The 16486-nt window shown below is 49.4% G+C and overlaps 2 protein-coding genes across 2 annotated transcripts in view; both read left to right on the top strand.

Annotated features, from left to right (window-relative positions):
- The first annotated feature begins 5297 nt into the window (after positions 1–5297).
- LOC140217079 (FRAS1-related extracellular matrix protein 2-like) lies at positions 5298–6378 on the top strand. Its single transcript, XM_072287495.1, has 2 exons — positions 5298–5880; positions 6356–6378. Exons 1-2 carry the CDS (start codon positions 5298–5300, stop codon positions 6376–6378), a joined length of 606 nt encoding a protein of 201 aa, XP_072143596.1.
- The window catches only part of LOC126535760 (FRAS1-related extracellular matrix protein 2-like), a 252070-nt gene continuing 241902 nt past the window's right edge, over positions 6319–16486 (top strand). The window contains exon 1 of the mRNA XM_050182550.3: positions 6319–10239. Within this exon, the coding sequence (XP_050038507.2) occupies positions 6450–10239 (3790 nt within the window). The 5' untranslated portion in view covers positions 6319–6449. The remainder of the gene's footprint in view (positions 10240–16486) is intronic.

Below are 16486 nucleotides of genomic sequence, written 5' to 3' on the forward strand. Positions count from 1 at the left end.
TGCAGACTTGATTGTTTCCTCTAATCCAGAGGACAAGCCCTCTCGACAAGCATCTTCCATGGTAAAAGTAAAATTAGTCCAGTCAATTAATCGAATGGTGTTCCGTGGGAAGGACCTGGAGATCCCATTGATGACAAGGTACGTTGGAGTATGATCACTCCCGTGTGTCTAGATATCCGAAAACCATTTAACACACCTTGTGAAAGAGCTGGAGACGAAAGCTAGGTCAAGACAGCTGCAATAATTCACGCCTCGTATAAACGTTGGGCTGCCGTCATTCAGGAGTCAAAGCCCGTGGTTACAGGCAAAGTTTGCAAGTCTTTGCCCTCTTGCATTTGTCCTTGTGCTTCCCCATGCCATATGGTGCGCATTAAAATCTCCGATGATGACATATGGAGCAGAGCACACCAACAAGATGTTCGTTAATCTTTTGGAATCAAAAATACTTGAAGGCGATATATAAACGCCTACAAGTGTAAACATGAGTTTGCCCCTTTTTAATTGTTAGGCAAACATATTGACTGTTATCATCAGGTGGAATCGACTGGCGAATATAGATCAGTTCTAGCGAATAAAATCGATGGCTTTGCTGCATGCATCAGTTGTTGCGGATATAACAGCTTCGTATCCCGATAATCTGATTGGTTGTAACACGTTAGGCTCACATATGACAATGATTGGGAACAAATTATTATATATATACTGACGAAAGTCTGAAAGGCGGGATTTTAGACCTCCTGCGTTCCACTGGATAATTGACGCTGCCTTGACTTGTCGAAACGATGGGCGATGGTTGGCCATGTCTTTATTTGAGAGACTCAAGCACTGGGCTTAAGGCGTCCAGTACTTTAATTGCACTTCGAGCAGACGTAGTTCCAAGGTTCGACAGAATCACTCGAATGGCACTTATGACGGGACGCAGCATCGAAATGACTTGACGATCTGCTTTGGGCGTGTCATCAGCGGAAGGAGTAGGCTCCCGAGCGGGCTTGACAACCTGTGGTTCTTTGGGAAGTTGCTGGCTTGGAAGCGCAGGCCATTCTTCCTGAAAAAAATTCCTTTCAGCTGACTTTCTTGTGCTGTTCAGCCCCTTTTTGGCTTGATTGGAGAGTGGGTGCTACAATGGCAGGGCCCCTCTCCTTTCGTGTCTCTGCCTTCTTTGAGGAGGTTCGGTGACGTCGACACCGACGCCGGATCGTTTCAGCGCCTCCCTGTGTGTCGAATTGTCCCGAACCATTTGCTTGAGAACAGCGACCTCTTTCTTGATGCGAGGGCAGTCCCTAGACGAGGCAGCATGGCAACCATTACAGTTGCCGCACTTTAGTACAGTAGCCCGGCACGTGTCCTCCGCGTGAGGTTCAGCACACCGGGGACATAGTAACGAGTTTGGACAGACCCCCTTGACATGTCCAAGCCTAAAGCACTGATGGCATTGAAGAGGCTTTTGTACGAAGGGCCGAACAGGATGTCGGAAGTGACCGACTTTGACGTGAGGTGGTAGGCAATCTCCTTTGAAAATCAGTTTGACGCAGCGCGAAGTTCCAAGGCGGCTCACACGCGTGATGACAACACCCCCACTTGCTGGTTTGACGAGGATAGGCAAGTCCGCGTTGGGAATGACGACATCAATGCCATAAATTACACCTGCTGTGGATACATCGTCCATCGGGATATAGGAAAGTACTTTGATGTGCCCTAGCTCCGAGATTTGCTTCAGTTTTTCGAGTGCACTCCCGTTGGAAACATCGATTGCGAGGACATTTTTGCGTGTATTTATCCGAGTGTCCTTAATTTCATTCGGCACGACCCCTTCCAAGAAAACAGATAGTTCTTGCCTGTTCAGCAATCGGAGGTTGCTTGAGGGTTCCTCGGGTACGAGCACAATGAAGTGAGGCTCGCGTTCAGGCCTTGACTTCAGAGTTACCGTGCTCGCTTGCGTTGATGTATTCGCGTTGACAGTCCTCCTTTTGGCCCTCTTTCTGAGGACAGTGAGGAAGCTATCACGCACAGGCCATGGTCTAAGGATCTTTTCTCCCGCGAGCACCTTATTATCTAGCAGGTTGAGTTTAGCTTGTAGAGTACGTCATTGAGTGTCAAAGGGTGGGCAGTGACACAGAAGGTGCTCTAGAGTCTCATGGCAGGCGCACAAGTTGCACGGCGCACTGTTTGCGATCCCTACTAGCAATGAATAGTCATTGGTAACGTGCACCGAATTCTCACTGCTCTTTCGAGGCCAGAATACATGACAACACCGGTGTATGTCCGCTGTGTGATGTCAATTTCTGATTTACCAAAGAACTTGTGTTGTCTAGTGAATTACTGTCACAGAAAGAAGCAACGCCGCCGCTGCGTACAAGGAGTCCCATCGGTGCTCTCCACGAGTGGCCATCGTATGAGGCTTCTCGGGGGCCCTTTCTCTTCCGCGCTAGCGCCTGGCAGCTGGCGCCCTAATGAACCAAAAGCGTCTGGCTTGCATCACGCAGGAGAGCAAAGCAGACGCGAGAGTACGAAGCAGCGATTCCGACGAGCCCAAATTCTGCAAGAACAAAAAGAAATGTTGCGTTCACTACCGTTCGATGGCCGCGCGAAATTCGAGACCAGAAGAGGCTGGCGGTGCTTCCGCGATTAATTATGTCGCGCGGTGTTACGCGGAAGCTTCAAGGCGAACCTAATGAGAGCTGCCCTCTCCCGCCCGACCCGCACGCCCGATTGTGTAAGCGCGCGCCTGTGAGTATACGAGGCTTGCTGCACACGGCGCGGTGTGCAGTACTGGGTACTCTTTTATATTTGGCGCTTTACCATTTCAGGGAACCGGCCACAGACGGAGACTAGTAGGAGCCATAAAAGCGAGTTGCGGACGCTCTAAGAAGACGCGAAAAAGAGCAAGGAATAGCTGCCTTATTTTATGCGCAGCTCGTAATCGCATTAATGAGCCCGCCATGGACCTGCACCGTTGCGAACAGGGGTCATTTCCTGATCGTGCGCAAATATTCAAAGTGTTCGCGAGATGCCAAGAAATTCCTAATGAATGTACTGCATACATGCACACATGGCAGGGTGCTGGCGGATGCCATGTTTCTTGGCTAACCCCTTTCTCCCATCTTATCTCTCTCTCTCTTGCGGCAACACATCATGTTTCTTGAGCAGGAATAAGACAAGCGGCCGGTATACGGTACCAAGCTTATTGCGTGACGCAAATCGCTAGTGTGCGCAGGCTCTACCAGCGGTTGAAATGTTTTCTTCGTTAGACAGCTTGCTGCATTTCGGTTATCGGAACTAATCTCCCAAAACTATTTTTGTATACTCGCTCGACTTTTCCTGAGATTTGCTACAATATTTAATATGTAGGATGTGATGTCAATAATTTAGAGCTTTCAGAGATTGCTTCACCTTAGTTCATCACTCACCACTGCTCTGTTTTAATGTTAAGCGCGTTCGCAGAAATCACAATTTTTCTGTTTGAATGGTCGGATTGTGCTTCAACCCTGAAGCTTGTCTTTGTCGTACTTCACTGTTTATCCGCTCCGTAGCCATGACGTGAAGGAATGTGTTGGCCTTTCCCCGGTGGCTGGCAACGCGAATGCTTGCTTGCGCAAACAATAACTGATCAAGGTTCTCCTAAGCTTTCTCTGCGAACCCTCCCGGACTTCCCTGGGCGTGGCTGCGGGTGCTGCTTTCCTGCCGAATAGCTGACATGCAGAAACAGCTCTATCATCTATCCTTACATCTGTCCTTTCTGCTGGCTTTGTTCTCTACGGAATTACTCAGGGTTAAAATAAAGTATACCTAAATATCCTCACTACGACAAATATAAGTCATCAAGAGCACAATTTCTTTAATAAAGCAAACCTTTCTATGCCTACTTTCCTAGGGCTTGGGGTTTCACGCGTCTGCTTGGTCGGACTTTCGCCGAGTAAAGTGCATTTGACTGTTGGACCACCTTGAGAATCGACCTGCTTTAATCGGCGCACCGACCCTGGATACAATGTCATAGCGAAGGGGGCCAACTCCGGAAACAGTATGATGCGCTATCACGTCGGTCACGTGGTGGTGGTCGCCGCGTCTTGATGTCTTCAACGACATCTAAGTAATCACTATGGCTCAAAATGCTTTACAGAATAAAATCCGTACCGTGGCATTTATTTAACCGCTTCACGATAGATTCGCTTCTAAGATTGCAATATATGGGTTGCATCTACATAATTATTTTGTTATGACAATCTGTGTAGGCAAGTACACTTTTCTTCTTGCTTATTGTTCAGAACGAACATCAGTGATTGGTAAGCATCTCGCCTCGAGGAGGAGAGGGATAGACAAGGAAATTATAGCCCGCGCATTGGCTACCCCGTGCTGGACTAAAGAAGGGGCAGCAAAGGAAATTCAAGGCAATAGAACGAGGCGCGAGCAAGAAGAAAAGGTGAGCAACTAAGAAGAAAACGCACATGTGCGCTATGTAAGGCATGATAATCTCAGTCTATCACTCAGTCCACGTGTCCTCGAAAAAACTCAACAATGCGTTCAACGCCTTTTGTGATCTCGCCTCGAGGAAATTCGAGAATTCGAGGCAAGTCTATGCACTGAACATGCAAGAACACATTTTACATATTGGCAATCTCGCCTCGAGTTAGCGAGCTGGGCAATATGCACGATTCTGAACTGCATATTCAACGACCGAATATACTCGAAGGGGAGAGGTCAGACGTCCAACGCGCTCCTTGGAAAGTGCTCCCGATTTTTATGCTTCTGAAGGAGAAAATGAACATATGTAGAGTAGAAAGTGCGAAGGGGGCTGGCAATAGAGGAAATTTGACCCGGTGGCTCCGTCCATTTACGGAGTTCTTATCGGGTGTGAAATATGCCCTCGGGAGTTGTCAGCCTGCCTCGTCCTGGGGAAGGACACAGGCGAACCGCGCGTGTTGTGCCCGCCGTGCGGCCACAACGGGACGGGCTTGCCCCAAGGCCAAACAATCGCGGTACGTTCGCGCTGCACCTTTCAATGCGCGAAAAGTAAGAAAGAGAGCCGAGGCAGTTTCTCCTTTTTGTAGCAGCGTGACTGCCCTCCCCCCAACGGCCCGGGAGGGCGTCGAGCGATACCCGCCGTGGGACGTTTCCCTCCCGCCTGCGGGCGACGCGCCGGCGGAGAGAGGCGACGGGGGAGGACCCGAGGGCGAGAAGAACGCAGCCCGGTGGCGCTCCCAGCGAGACCACCTAAACATGAAAGTTACCGCCGAGACGGCAGCATCTCTGCGCTGCTCCCGCCGCGATCTCCTCTGGCCGGCGGACGCAGCGCATCGCTCATGAAGCGGCGGTTCCTCCGCTGGCTCACCGCCGTGGCCCTGGTCGCCAGCGCCGCCGGCCGCCCCCTCGCAGCCGCCGACGTGGTCGTCAGGAACCAGCCGCTGACCGTGGCCCTGGGTCGCTCGGTGTTTCTCAGCCCGTCGGAGGACCTGCGGATACGGGTCGCGCCGGGAGATCGCTGTCACGTGCACGTCGTTCAGGCGGAGGATGGCGAGCCGGGTTCAGCCCTGTCCTGGAGTCGGCCCGGAAGGCTGCAGCCCTCGTCTTTTTCGTGCGGATTTGGCTTCGGCAGTGTGTCTTACACGCATTTCGGGTCCAAGATCGCGCCGCTCCTGGACAGGGTGCGACTGCTGGTTAAGTACGAGGCCGAGAACGAGACGCTGATAGTGCCATTGCTGCTGTCGGTGGAGGTATCACCCGAGCCGTATCAGATCGCAGTGAAAGTGAATGCGCTGTCTGTGCCATCGTTGGGTGGCGAGAGCCAACCCATCAGTGAAGACGTGCTTAGTTTCAGTGCTGTGGAACCAGGAAGTGTTTGCAGGGTGCGTGTGCTGTCGGAGGTTCCCCGGTTTCCCCGTTTTGGTGAGTTGATCGGTGACGTCCCGGCACAGTTCGCAAGTTGCGAGTCTTTTCTGCAAGGCGATGTCCGGTACCGTCACACCGGTGAGTCGCACTCATCCAAGTGGGACTACGTGCCATTCCTCGTAGAGGTCACCGATTCATCAAGTCATTCATCGAGAAAAGAGCGTTTTCACCTACCCGTCAAGATCGATGCAGGGATTGAGAATTCTGTTCCCCAGCCGACTTTCGCGTCCGAGCTTCACCTAGACGTCAGCCAGTTTATAATGACCCCACTGACTCCCACGGTCCTCGCTGCAGAAGACCCGGATAGCGAAAATGGCGCCTTGCTGTTCAACTTTAGAACAGTGCTCGGTCCTGAAGAAGGGCATTTCGTGACAACTGATGATCGTCAAGTGCCAACAACTTCGTTTTTTCAAAAGGATGTGCAATCACTAAAAATCGCTTATGTGCCTCCTCCGGCGCAATCAAATGACAGGCGAGTGTTCCGAGTGGAAGTAGAGGTGATCGATCCGGAAGGTGCTGCTTCGGACCCATTCTCTCTCACGATTGTCGTGAGGCCGACAAATACAATGGCCCCTTTAGTTACTAAAAACACCGGAATCACGCTTGTCGAAGGAAAATTGAAGAAAATTGGTGACAGCTTAACTGTCTCGGATCAAGATAACCGCGACGAGGTTTCCTTCACGGTCGTTGACGGAATGAGGCACGGAAGTATTCTGGTGGATGGTGATGAAGCAGATCTGTTTACGACGGCTGACTTGGATGAAGGGCGCGTCGCATATCGACACGACGGAAGCAGTACAAGCACAGATAACATCGTGTTTAAGATGAGTGATGGACGACACGAAGTGGAATTTCTTTTTCCTGTCACTATTTACCCAGTTGACGACGAACCGCCTCTCTTGGATATAAACACCGGTATCACCGTCCGCAAGGGTGAAGACGTCCAGATTTTATCCCGCTACCTAAGCGCCACCGACGTCGACAGCGATGATTTCGGTATTCTCTTCGAGCTGTTGCCCCCGTTTCCAGAACACGGCACATTGCTGATGAAGAAGCATGACAAGCCACCCGATTCTTTCCATTGGCTTTTCAAGGACGGTTTGTACGAAGCAGAGGTGACTAAGTGGGAGCAGGTAGATTTGCTCGAAGGAAACCTCTACTACCGCCACTCGGGAGGCTACATGTCCGAAGCAATCACAGACCGCGTCTTCTTTCGTCTCTCTGACGAAAACGAGCCGCCAAATGAATCCGGAATAAATGAGTTCTTGGTGAAGATTCTTCCTGTTGACGATCTGCCACCGGAGAAGCATCCCGACGCCACGCTTCACCTCCTCGTAGAGGAGTTCCAGCTGACGGCGATCACGAAGAAGGAGTTGCGTTACCGCGATCTAGACACGAAAGAAAAAGAGCTCCGGTATCGGATCACGAAGCCGCCTTTCGACACGGACGCTAGTAACCCGATGAGCGCCGGCGCGGTGGTACGGATGGACGAGCCGGACACAGAAGTCACAGAGTTTACGCAGGCGGAAGTCAACCACCACAAAATCGGCTACCAGCCCCCATCGGCGGAGCAGGGAATCGTGCCTAGGATAATAAGCATTGACTTCGAAGTGTGCGACAACGGCGATAACGTGCTCCCCGGCCAGGTTTTTACCATTCTCTTGCAGCCCGTTGACAACAAACCACCAGCGGTGCATAATCGCGGCATAAATGTTGCGGAAAAAGCTTCGGTGGTCATCACCCTGGATGATCTCGACGCGACTGACACGGATACGCCGAGCGAAGAGCTAACCTTCGTTCTCGTTAAGGCTCCCGCCTACGGAGCAGTTCGATTAGCAGGAGATGCCTTGGACGAAAACGCTTCATTCAGACGCTCAGACATTGCGAGCGGTCAGTTAGCATATGAAAACAGGGGTAGTTCTGGAAGACAAATGGACAAGATTGAATTAGAAGTTCGTGATGGAATACACAGGGTTCCGGTAACGGTTAAGGTGCATATTAAACCGCATTCAGACGAGTCGCGTGTTCCAAAAAGGCCTGGAACCGTTAACGTGCTTCTGACTACTAAAGAGGGTGGGAAGGTTTTGTTGGATAGTCAGTCCTTCGGTATACAAAACATGAATGACCCTAAAAGTAGTTGTGAATTTGTTCTAACACATGCTCCCAGGCAGGGCAGTATTTTTAACAGCGGAATGAAATCAAATCGATTCTCTCTGCAAGATTTGCTGAAGAGAAGAGTCTTTTATGTCCACAGTGGCATCGAGACTGGTGTAAGCGGTTCGAGCGACATATTTCAGCTCAGCATTACGGATGATTCCGGAACAAGGACAATGGATGATGTTCTTGTCCATGTGAAAGTCGAGCCCGTGGATTCGATGCCACCGCGAATTCTAGTCGGGCCGTCTCTCGCTGTTCCCGAAGGCGGCCGGGCCACGATCACGCGTGTGCACCTTTCTGCCACCGACGTGGACACGAACGACGAAGATATTCTCTGCAGTATCGACGTGCAGCCAAGCCACGGGTACGTTGAGAACGCGTCACCGTCGCCGGGCTCTGAGCGTGTGCAGGTGGGCGTGCCTGTGTCGGCATTCGCAATGGCCGAAGTGATATCGGGTTGGATAAACTACGTTCAAAGCATACACCGAGGGTTTGAACCACTGGAGGACAACTTTACCTTTGTTTGCTCCGATGGCGTGAACTCTAGTCCTAAGCACAAGTTTCACGTGCAGATAACGCCAAAGAACGACGAGGAGCCAGAGATTACGCTAGACGAGATACTCGTGTCGGAAGGCGCTGATGCGTCGCTAGAGGAGATCGTGACGCAAGCAGCGGACATGGACAAGCCCAGTGAGAGGCTGACATTCCGGGTCACGAAAGCGCCTCTGCACGGGAAGATATTGTCGACGCGAACGATGCAACTAGAAACCTTCGACAGGGACGACGTCGCAGCACCGTCCTTTGTAGTCTACCGACATGATGACAGCGAGACGACGACAGACTCATTCGAGCTATCTGTCAGTGACGGGCAATACGAAAGTCGAAAGCGAATCTCGGTGGTCGTAATGCCGGTAGATGACGAGACACCCCGGCTCGCGGTCAATGATGGCTTGGAGGTTGGACTGGAGGAAAAGAAAGCCATCACAAACCGCGTCCTGAGAGCAGAGGACATCGACTCAGATGATTCGAGCTTGACGTACATAATAAGAGACATACCCAGACACGGGCAGCTGCAGCTCTTGAATTCCACCACTTACCAGCCTTCGCGCAATTTAAGCCTAGCTTCTAATTTTACTCAGCAAGATATTGACAATGGCCTCGTCTTGTACGCGCATACCGGAGCTCCCGGAGTACGAGATCTGATTAGGCTTGACGTCACAGACGGCACGAACTCGCTTATCGACCAGTACTTCTGGGTGACTATCGAGAGTGTCGATGTGATTTATCCTGAGGTGGTGAATAGAGGAGTAAGACTCCCCGAGGGTGGCAAGGTTACGCTCACCACGGCCGCACTAAGCACGACGGATTTTAACAGCAACGACGAGCGGCTTCGCTTCACCATAACCCATTCACCCTCAAAAGGTCACCTCGAGAGCTCGGACGCCCCGGGAGTGATCATCAGATCTTTCACCCAGTTAGACTTGGCGGGGAACAAAATCAGCTACGTTCACACCAGCAAGGACGAAAGCAAGCTCGACAGCTTCGAATTTGAAGTGAGTGACGGCCGTAACTCGGTGTTCCGTACCTTCCGCATCGCCATCACCGACGTGGACAACAAAAAGCCCGTTGTTTTCATCTCGCCGCTGAGGCTCCGCGAAGGCACCGAGCGCCTCATCACGCCATTCGAGCTCAAGGCGGACGACATGGACACTCCGGACAGCAATGTCCACTTCCGCGTCATCCACAGGCCGGTGCACGGCCGCCTAATTATCGACAGGTCCCGCGAGGCCGGCTCGTTCACCATGGCCGATCTGGGCGACAACAGGTTGTCCTACTCTCACGACGGCAGCGACACAACGCGCGATAACTTCACCTTCGTAGTCAGCGACGGCGTCCACCGCGACTTCTACGTGCACCCAAACGTGCAGCAACCGACGCGCGAGCCGCAGCTGTTCCCCATCGAAGTGGTCGCGGTGGACGACACTCCTCCCCAGATGGCGGTGAACCGGGGAGCCTTCGCGCTCTCGTACTTGGACGGGTCACGCCGGCTCGGGTTTCGCTTTAACAGTGACGTGCTGCGCGCATGTGATAGCGACAGTGTGGATGCCAGGCTGAAGTACGTAGTGACCCTGCTTCCAAGCCACGGAATCCTTGTCAACCGGGCCGTCGGCAACCGAAGCGTCGTGGAATTCAGGCAAGGTGAGATCGTGCTCCCATTGTGCCGTCCTGACGCGTGGCAGATTCATTTTTGTGCAACACCCAAGTTGAAAAGAGAAGGCTCCGCAAGTGAGTGCTAACAGCACTTTAATGTATCCTTTCATTAGTTAATAGTGAAACAGCGTCGAGCTTTAATGTTCAGTTACTGAGACAACATGGACTAGTAAAAACTTTTCACGAAAACAACACGGACCAGTAAGAACTTATCACGCTTGTATTTTTTTTTCTCAAAGTCAATATACCACCTTTTTTAAGTTTATATAGGCGTGCTGTTTATATAGTACTGCTGTTCCATCTACTTGGGGGTATTGCTAGAAGGGGTGGGCATTACTTTCATGACAAATCGCAGTGCTAAGGTTGATCATTCGGAAACAATCGGAAATTAAATTTCAATTATTCACTTTACAGTACATAATGCAGTAATAATGTTGCACTAACGAAGCCACGTAGAACAAAGGGCTATTCATTGAACAGAAGTTTCTAGATGAGCAGTACTTTTTACGACTATGGTTCCTACAATCTGCTAATACGCACAGACGTTGTAATTTGTTTCGTTCTGAACTGCGCGGGGGAGGCTTTGGGAAGGTGTTAATTAAAATGCCAAAGTACACTTATATGTAGTAAATTTTAGAGACGAGTATCTCAGGACTTAGGCTAGTGTCACATTATTTCTAAGCAGATATGAATTCACAAGTGACCGACTTCCATATTTCGCAACATTAAGATATGTCCTAATTACAAAACTTGCCATTCCGGCAACTGAACACTGCGATTCGTCGTGGAGTCTGCTTTTGCAAGTAACCTACCTTAATTGCTCCAGCTGAGCTATGTGCCACAACCGATATGTTTAATCTGATCGATAAAAAAAAAAACATTCCTCTCTATGAAGATGCAATGGCAGCGAAAGCTGACGACAGCCAAAGCTCTCAAACAAAAAACACTTTGCGAAAAGCAAAGTGTATTCGCTGCCATTCCATCTTCACAAAGTGGAATCGTCTTTTTTTCTTTTGTTTTTTTTTGCCTTGCGAGCCTGGCGTCGTTGCTCGTTCGGAGGTGTCCGGGTTCGCGATTGTCGTTTTCGTTCAGCATGGCGAGAACGTTCTTCGTCGGTGGTCGTTTCGCGCCGGCGCCGTTTACAATCTCGTTGCTGTTCCCTCCGGCGCTCCTCGCACGCATGTTGTTCTTCGGGTGTGCGAACTACACGTGTCCGCCCCATCGATAGCGCAGCTGCTTTTAGCGCCGATACCCCTCCCGCTTATATAGTGCGATAACCTTAACGTTACGCTATTATTCACGGCGAGCGTTCTAATCTGTACCGCATTTTGACATCTGCGCTGCCGCATCACCCGTATAAGTTTGTTAAAATCGCTAAGTCCGTTTCTGCTGCCGGACGCCGAAAGAACTACGGTATACTTGTTATCGCTGTAAAACACAACTCGTTATACTGCATAGCTCGTCTCCAAAATTTCTAATTTCACTCAGGTAGAGCAAATGTCACGCCGCCGGGCTACACACTAAAAGTCTCTATAATCAAATAATAGAGGCACAGAGGATAGTAACAGAAAAAACATATTAGCCTAAGTATTTCTGCGAGGTTTAACCGGGCTTTAGCCTGCATATGTATGACCATCAGTCATGCTTTCGTGCCACAGAAATCATATCAGGCTTCAATGACACGGTGGTATTGTACATAAGTTAAAACGAAAGAGAGAAAGAAAGGCAAAGGAAAGACAGGGCGGTAAACCAGAGATTAGCTCCTGTTGGCTACCCTGTATAAGTAAGTTCAGCTATGCCATCAGTTGCTGGTTGAGAAGCTAATAATAAAAAGGAACCAAAAGCGCGCCTGAGCACATCGGAGCGAAAGCGATCGATTCATCATCTGCATCAAAGCGAGATTCTGCGTGAGCACCTCTGCCCGGCTGGTGACAAGGTTACTTCATCACTGCTACTGTCGGTATTTGTTCATTTATATTTGTCTTTTGTTAAACGGTTAGATAGGTGGCGAACAAACATTGAATGATTCTGATAACACAAAACAAATTTATGGCCGTACCAAAATGAGTGAGATGCGGTTGCTTTCTTATTTTCCTTCTCTTTTCTTTCTTTTCTTTTTCGAAGCGCTGCCTCTCTGGTTCTCAAGCAAACGTGTATGTCTTCGTGTGTGTGTGTGTGTGTGTGTGTGTGTGTGTGTGTGTGTGTGTGCGCGTGTGCGTGTGCGTGTGCGTGTGCGTGTGTGTGTGTGTGTGTGTGTGTGTGTGTGTGTGTGTGTGTGTGTGTCTTTATATTTTTAATAAATAAATGACGCACTGTATAAAAAGCTAGGTAAAAGGTAGAGTTTGTAAATAGTTAGCATCAGGTATGTCTTTCATGTGGCTAAATACCCGTAGCAAGGTCTTGATCTCCATTGTCGTTCCTCCTAATACCTCAAGGGCGATTCCCTATTCCAGGCATTACGAAAAAAAAAAAAAAAACTAATCACTCAGGAACGAATCAAGAGCAGATGATGCTTTTGTTGAATATGATGCATAGAGAACGGTTGCACATCTATTCTCACGGGGCGGTACATCTATTCTCACGGAGCTTCCTTCGGTTCAATGTCTTCGCAGAGCTGCGTGCGTTGTGGATGCTGCTAGAAGCGAAAGAAGATCACCATGGACAAGAAATCCATCAGCAGATTATATTCCTTAACACTAGTATTATTATGTTTTTGAACCCTAGAACCACCCAATCGGATTGCTCCAGTCACTGTGAATGGCGCCGTGTAACCTAGGAACAAGAACAGCGCAACAAGCGAGCAGATTGATTTTAGAATAGCCGCAAACGCGATAGCAGAAGCGAAGGTAGCACCGTCGCTATGGAAGCAGTTGCTGATGGCACCGTATTTTCATGGCGTGATGGCATCGGAGATTGTGCAAATAAATAGCGACAGGAAGGTACAAAATAGAGAGCACTAGAAACTAGCCAACGAGATTCTCTGACAGCGCCGGTGGCGCTGCAGCGAAGTACAAAACTAGCCTGGCTGTCGTTGTTGTTGCTGCTGCTGTTGCCTCAAAACATGGCTCGTATCCTCGAGGGGGCTTGGCCACACTGCATTGATTGAAAAGTACATCCAACAAAATACGAGAAGGGGTAAAGGCAAAGATTCAAAACGAAAGACTGAGCAACTAAATAATAACACAAATTTTGACAAGGTTCATACATAAACTTGGAGAAAAAAAAAAAACCATGGTCGGTACCCTAGCAGCGTAATCTTCCGGACGTGTCAATGAACGTGTGCAGAGCAGCAATCATACGCCCATGGCTTGTGCCTAATTGACAGGCACCACAGGACAATATGTTTGGGGTTGTAAATGCTAAGCCCAGATTACCAGTTGGAAATATGAGAAACATTCTGCGGAGTGATGAGAAGTGACACAAGAAAGAAAGAAATGGTCAATAGTTTCTGAGTAATTACAAATAGAGCCAAGGTTAGTTATGGATAAACCAGATCCATGAAGGTAAAAGTTTAGGCGGGGAACTCCACAGCGGAAGCTTGATAATGTCACCTCGCATCGTTGTGATTTGCTCGTGTTCCACGGAAATATTATATGCCGAAAATCATCATCGGTAAGTAGGGATGATTCATTAAAGTTTAGAAATAAAAGGCGTCTAAATCTACCTCCCGTTATGAAAGAGAAACCAGGAAGGAAATTTAAGCCCGGACCAATCGGTGACCACGATGCGAGCGAGTCAGTGGAATCATTTGAAAGGATCCCACTCGTGCTCTCTGCTTAACCTCCTCGTCGTCATCATCCATTAGTTCTTTTGTTATCCTTCCATCAGCCTTGGTCCAAATTAGTACACAAGAGAGCGCTTGCTCGGGCCGGACTCGGTGTACTTTCTGCAAGTTCTCTACTCGTGTGTTGTTAAATAATCACGTTCTATGCTGTCGGAGCTGCAGTAAACTTGCAATAGCTTGATTTCTTTCATAATTATTTTTTTTTCTTCTTCTTACCAAATATTTTTCCTTGCTCAGCGTGATTACTCGTTAATCATTCCCCTATAAAGCTTTAGTCCTGATTGAATAACATATTTCGATGACAGTCACAACTCACATGCTTTTCTGATCAGATTATGCTCCTACTGTATATTGCTAGATAATATTTGTAGCATATGGCTTGTGGCCATAAGCCATTCATTGCTAGCATGTTCATTTGTATGTGTGGGATGCTGCTGCAAATGGTTCTTTCGAGCACTGTAATGAATAAATATGTTTTAAACACACAGAATACACCTCTTTTGAACACGCACGGCTGAGAGAATGGTTCAACTTGTGTGCTCAGCACAAACACAGGCTATTGTTCTTTCCCTGAGACATCGCAAAGCCATTCGTGGTGATGGTATTTACAGCCTCTACGTAGCACCATAATGCGTTTCATGTCCAGACCGCACACGCGCGCAGAAAATGCGCGTCATTTGCCGCGTTCCTTCCGCCACCCCTGAGAGCACTAGACGCTATCGAGACAGAAAACATAAATCAATGTCGCTGTGCTCAGCTCCAGATTCGCCCACAATAACATTAGTCACCGTCATGACAACGACCTCGTCAGGTTTGCGTCCGCCGTTCAGTTCCCTGATTTTTTCTTTTTTTTTCGTGCTTCGCCTACGTGTCTGGACAGCGAACTTGTTGTTTCCTACCACCGGGCGACATTTGCGGAGCATAACTACCTTTTCTGTCTTTCTTTCTCCACTTCGGCGTCCCTTCTTTTTCGCTTTCTGTTGCACTCGATGGAAGATTAAGGCTGAGCGAGTGCGCGGTGGCTCCCGGTGTTGTAGCAGCGCGCGATCGCTAGCGCAGATAAGAGCGGTTCACAGTCGCGTGCGTTGTGCGCGCAGCAGCTGAGCGACGCCACAGCGTCGGCGACGTCGCGCGCGGACCTCACAAGGCGAGCGCGAGACGCATGCCTAATAGTGGAACAAGTTTGGTCCTGTTTGGTTTACGAGCCTCCCGACCGTGGAGTACACTCCCGGCCAGCAGCCCTCGCCGCCATTGCGCCCTGCGCTGGCGTCCGACCCGCACGCGCCGTGTGAGCGGCGACGTGGAACGGAATTCGAAAGATATCAGCAATCGGACTTCGTTTCCCCAACGCCGTGTCGACTGTGCATGCCGCCGCTTCGGGGAGGTGGTCGAGCGCGTGCGAGTTTCGCCTTCGAGGCGGACGGCGCGCAGGGAACCAGTCTCGACGCGTAGCATCCGCCGCCGGCCGTCTCTTGTTTCGACGGGGCCGCAGAAGCTCAGCCGCGCATTGCTCGGAACTTGCCAGCGCAGCGTTATTGACATGCAAAGCGGAATCTGCGGCTTGCTGATGTATGCTTGGTCAAGAAAGCGCAGCCTTCGACGTTGGCAGCATAGTGCTTGGCGTGTCGAGCCAGCTAAAGCAATCCAGGATGTCATATAATATTCATATCACGCACGCACGCACACACACACACACGAATATATATATATATATATATATATATATATATATATATATATATATATATATATACAGTAATTATTAATAACGAATTCTGCCGTATATATAATTTTTTCGTTTCTTTGTGTGTCTTATAATAGCGTGCGAAATAAACTACGCCAGTGGGCTCGCTAAGTGACCTCACGCATGAACTCACACGACACAAGCGAACGAACTGAATTCTGCGCCTGATGAGCGGATGAGTCCAGCTTATGCTGGTGGTCACGAATTGGCAGTTACTCGCACAGCGTGACACTTTCTCAGTAGCAGCGCTTTTAGGACATTCGATTAGCCATGAATGACGAAGTACAGAAATGATCAAATCAAATTCAAAGTCAAATTAAAGTTTATTTACCACACAATATGCTAGAAGGTTCGCTGGGCTAAAAGCCGTGAAAACGGCTTTTAGCACTTCCTTTGCGAGAACGCCTGGGGACGTAGGACAAGTGCCCCCCTTGGAATACGGGTCACCTTGGCGTCTTCCGAGACGGTAGCAACCTCCTCTTCGTTGTCTCTCATGCTGTCGTCAAAGCAGTGGCAGACGCCCATTCTGGAGGTATGTGCCATTAACCGGGCGACATGGAATTGAGGTTGTTCTTAAGGAAAGTAAAATTATATTAGGCTCAAAGGTGCGCTTAGGGTGATAGAGTCAGCCTGACAATGGGAAAATATTTTTTTGGCAAAGGTTACACAGGAACTGACAAGATGTCATGGAAAGACAGAACAGAAAT

This window comes from Dermacentor andersoni, chromosome 4, assembly GCF_023375885.2.
Source record: "Dermacentor andersoni chromosome 4, qqDerAnde1_hic_scaffold, whole genome shotgun sequence".
Lineage (NCBI taxonomy): Eukaryota > Metazoa > Arthropoda > Arachnida > Ixodida > Ixodidae > Dermacentor > Dermacentor andersoni.

Coding starts and splice junctions, on each gene's coding strand:
- LOC140217079 (XM_072287495.1), top strand. CDS start 5,298: ATGAAGCGGCGGTTCCTCCGCTGGCTCACCGCCGTGGCCCTGGTCGCC. Junction 5,881..6,355: donor TCCCCGGTTTCCCCGTTTTG/GTGAGTTGATCG, acceptor ATCAAATGACAG/GCGAGTGTTCCGAGTGGAAG.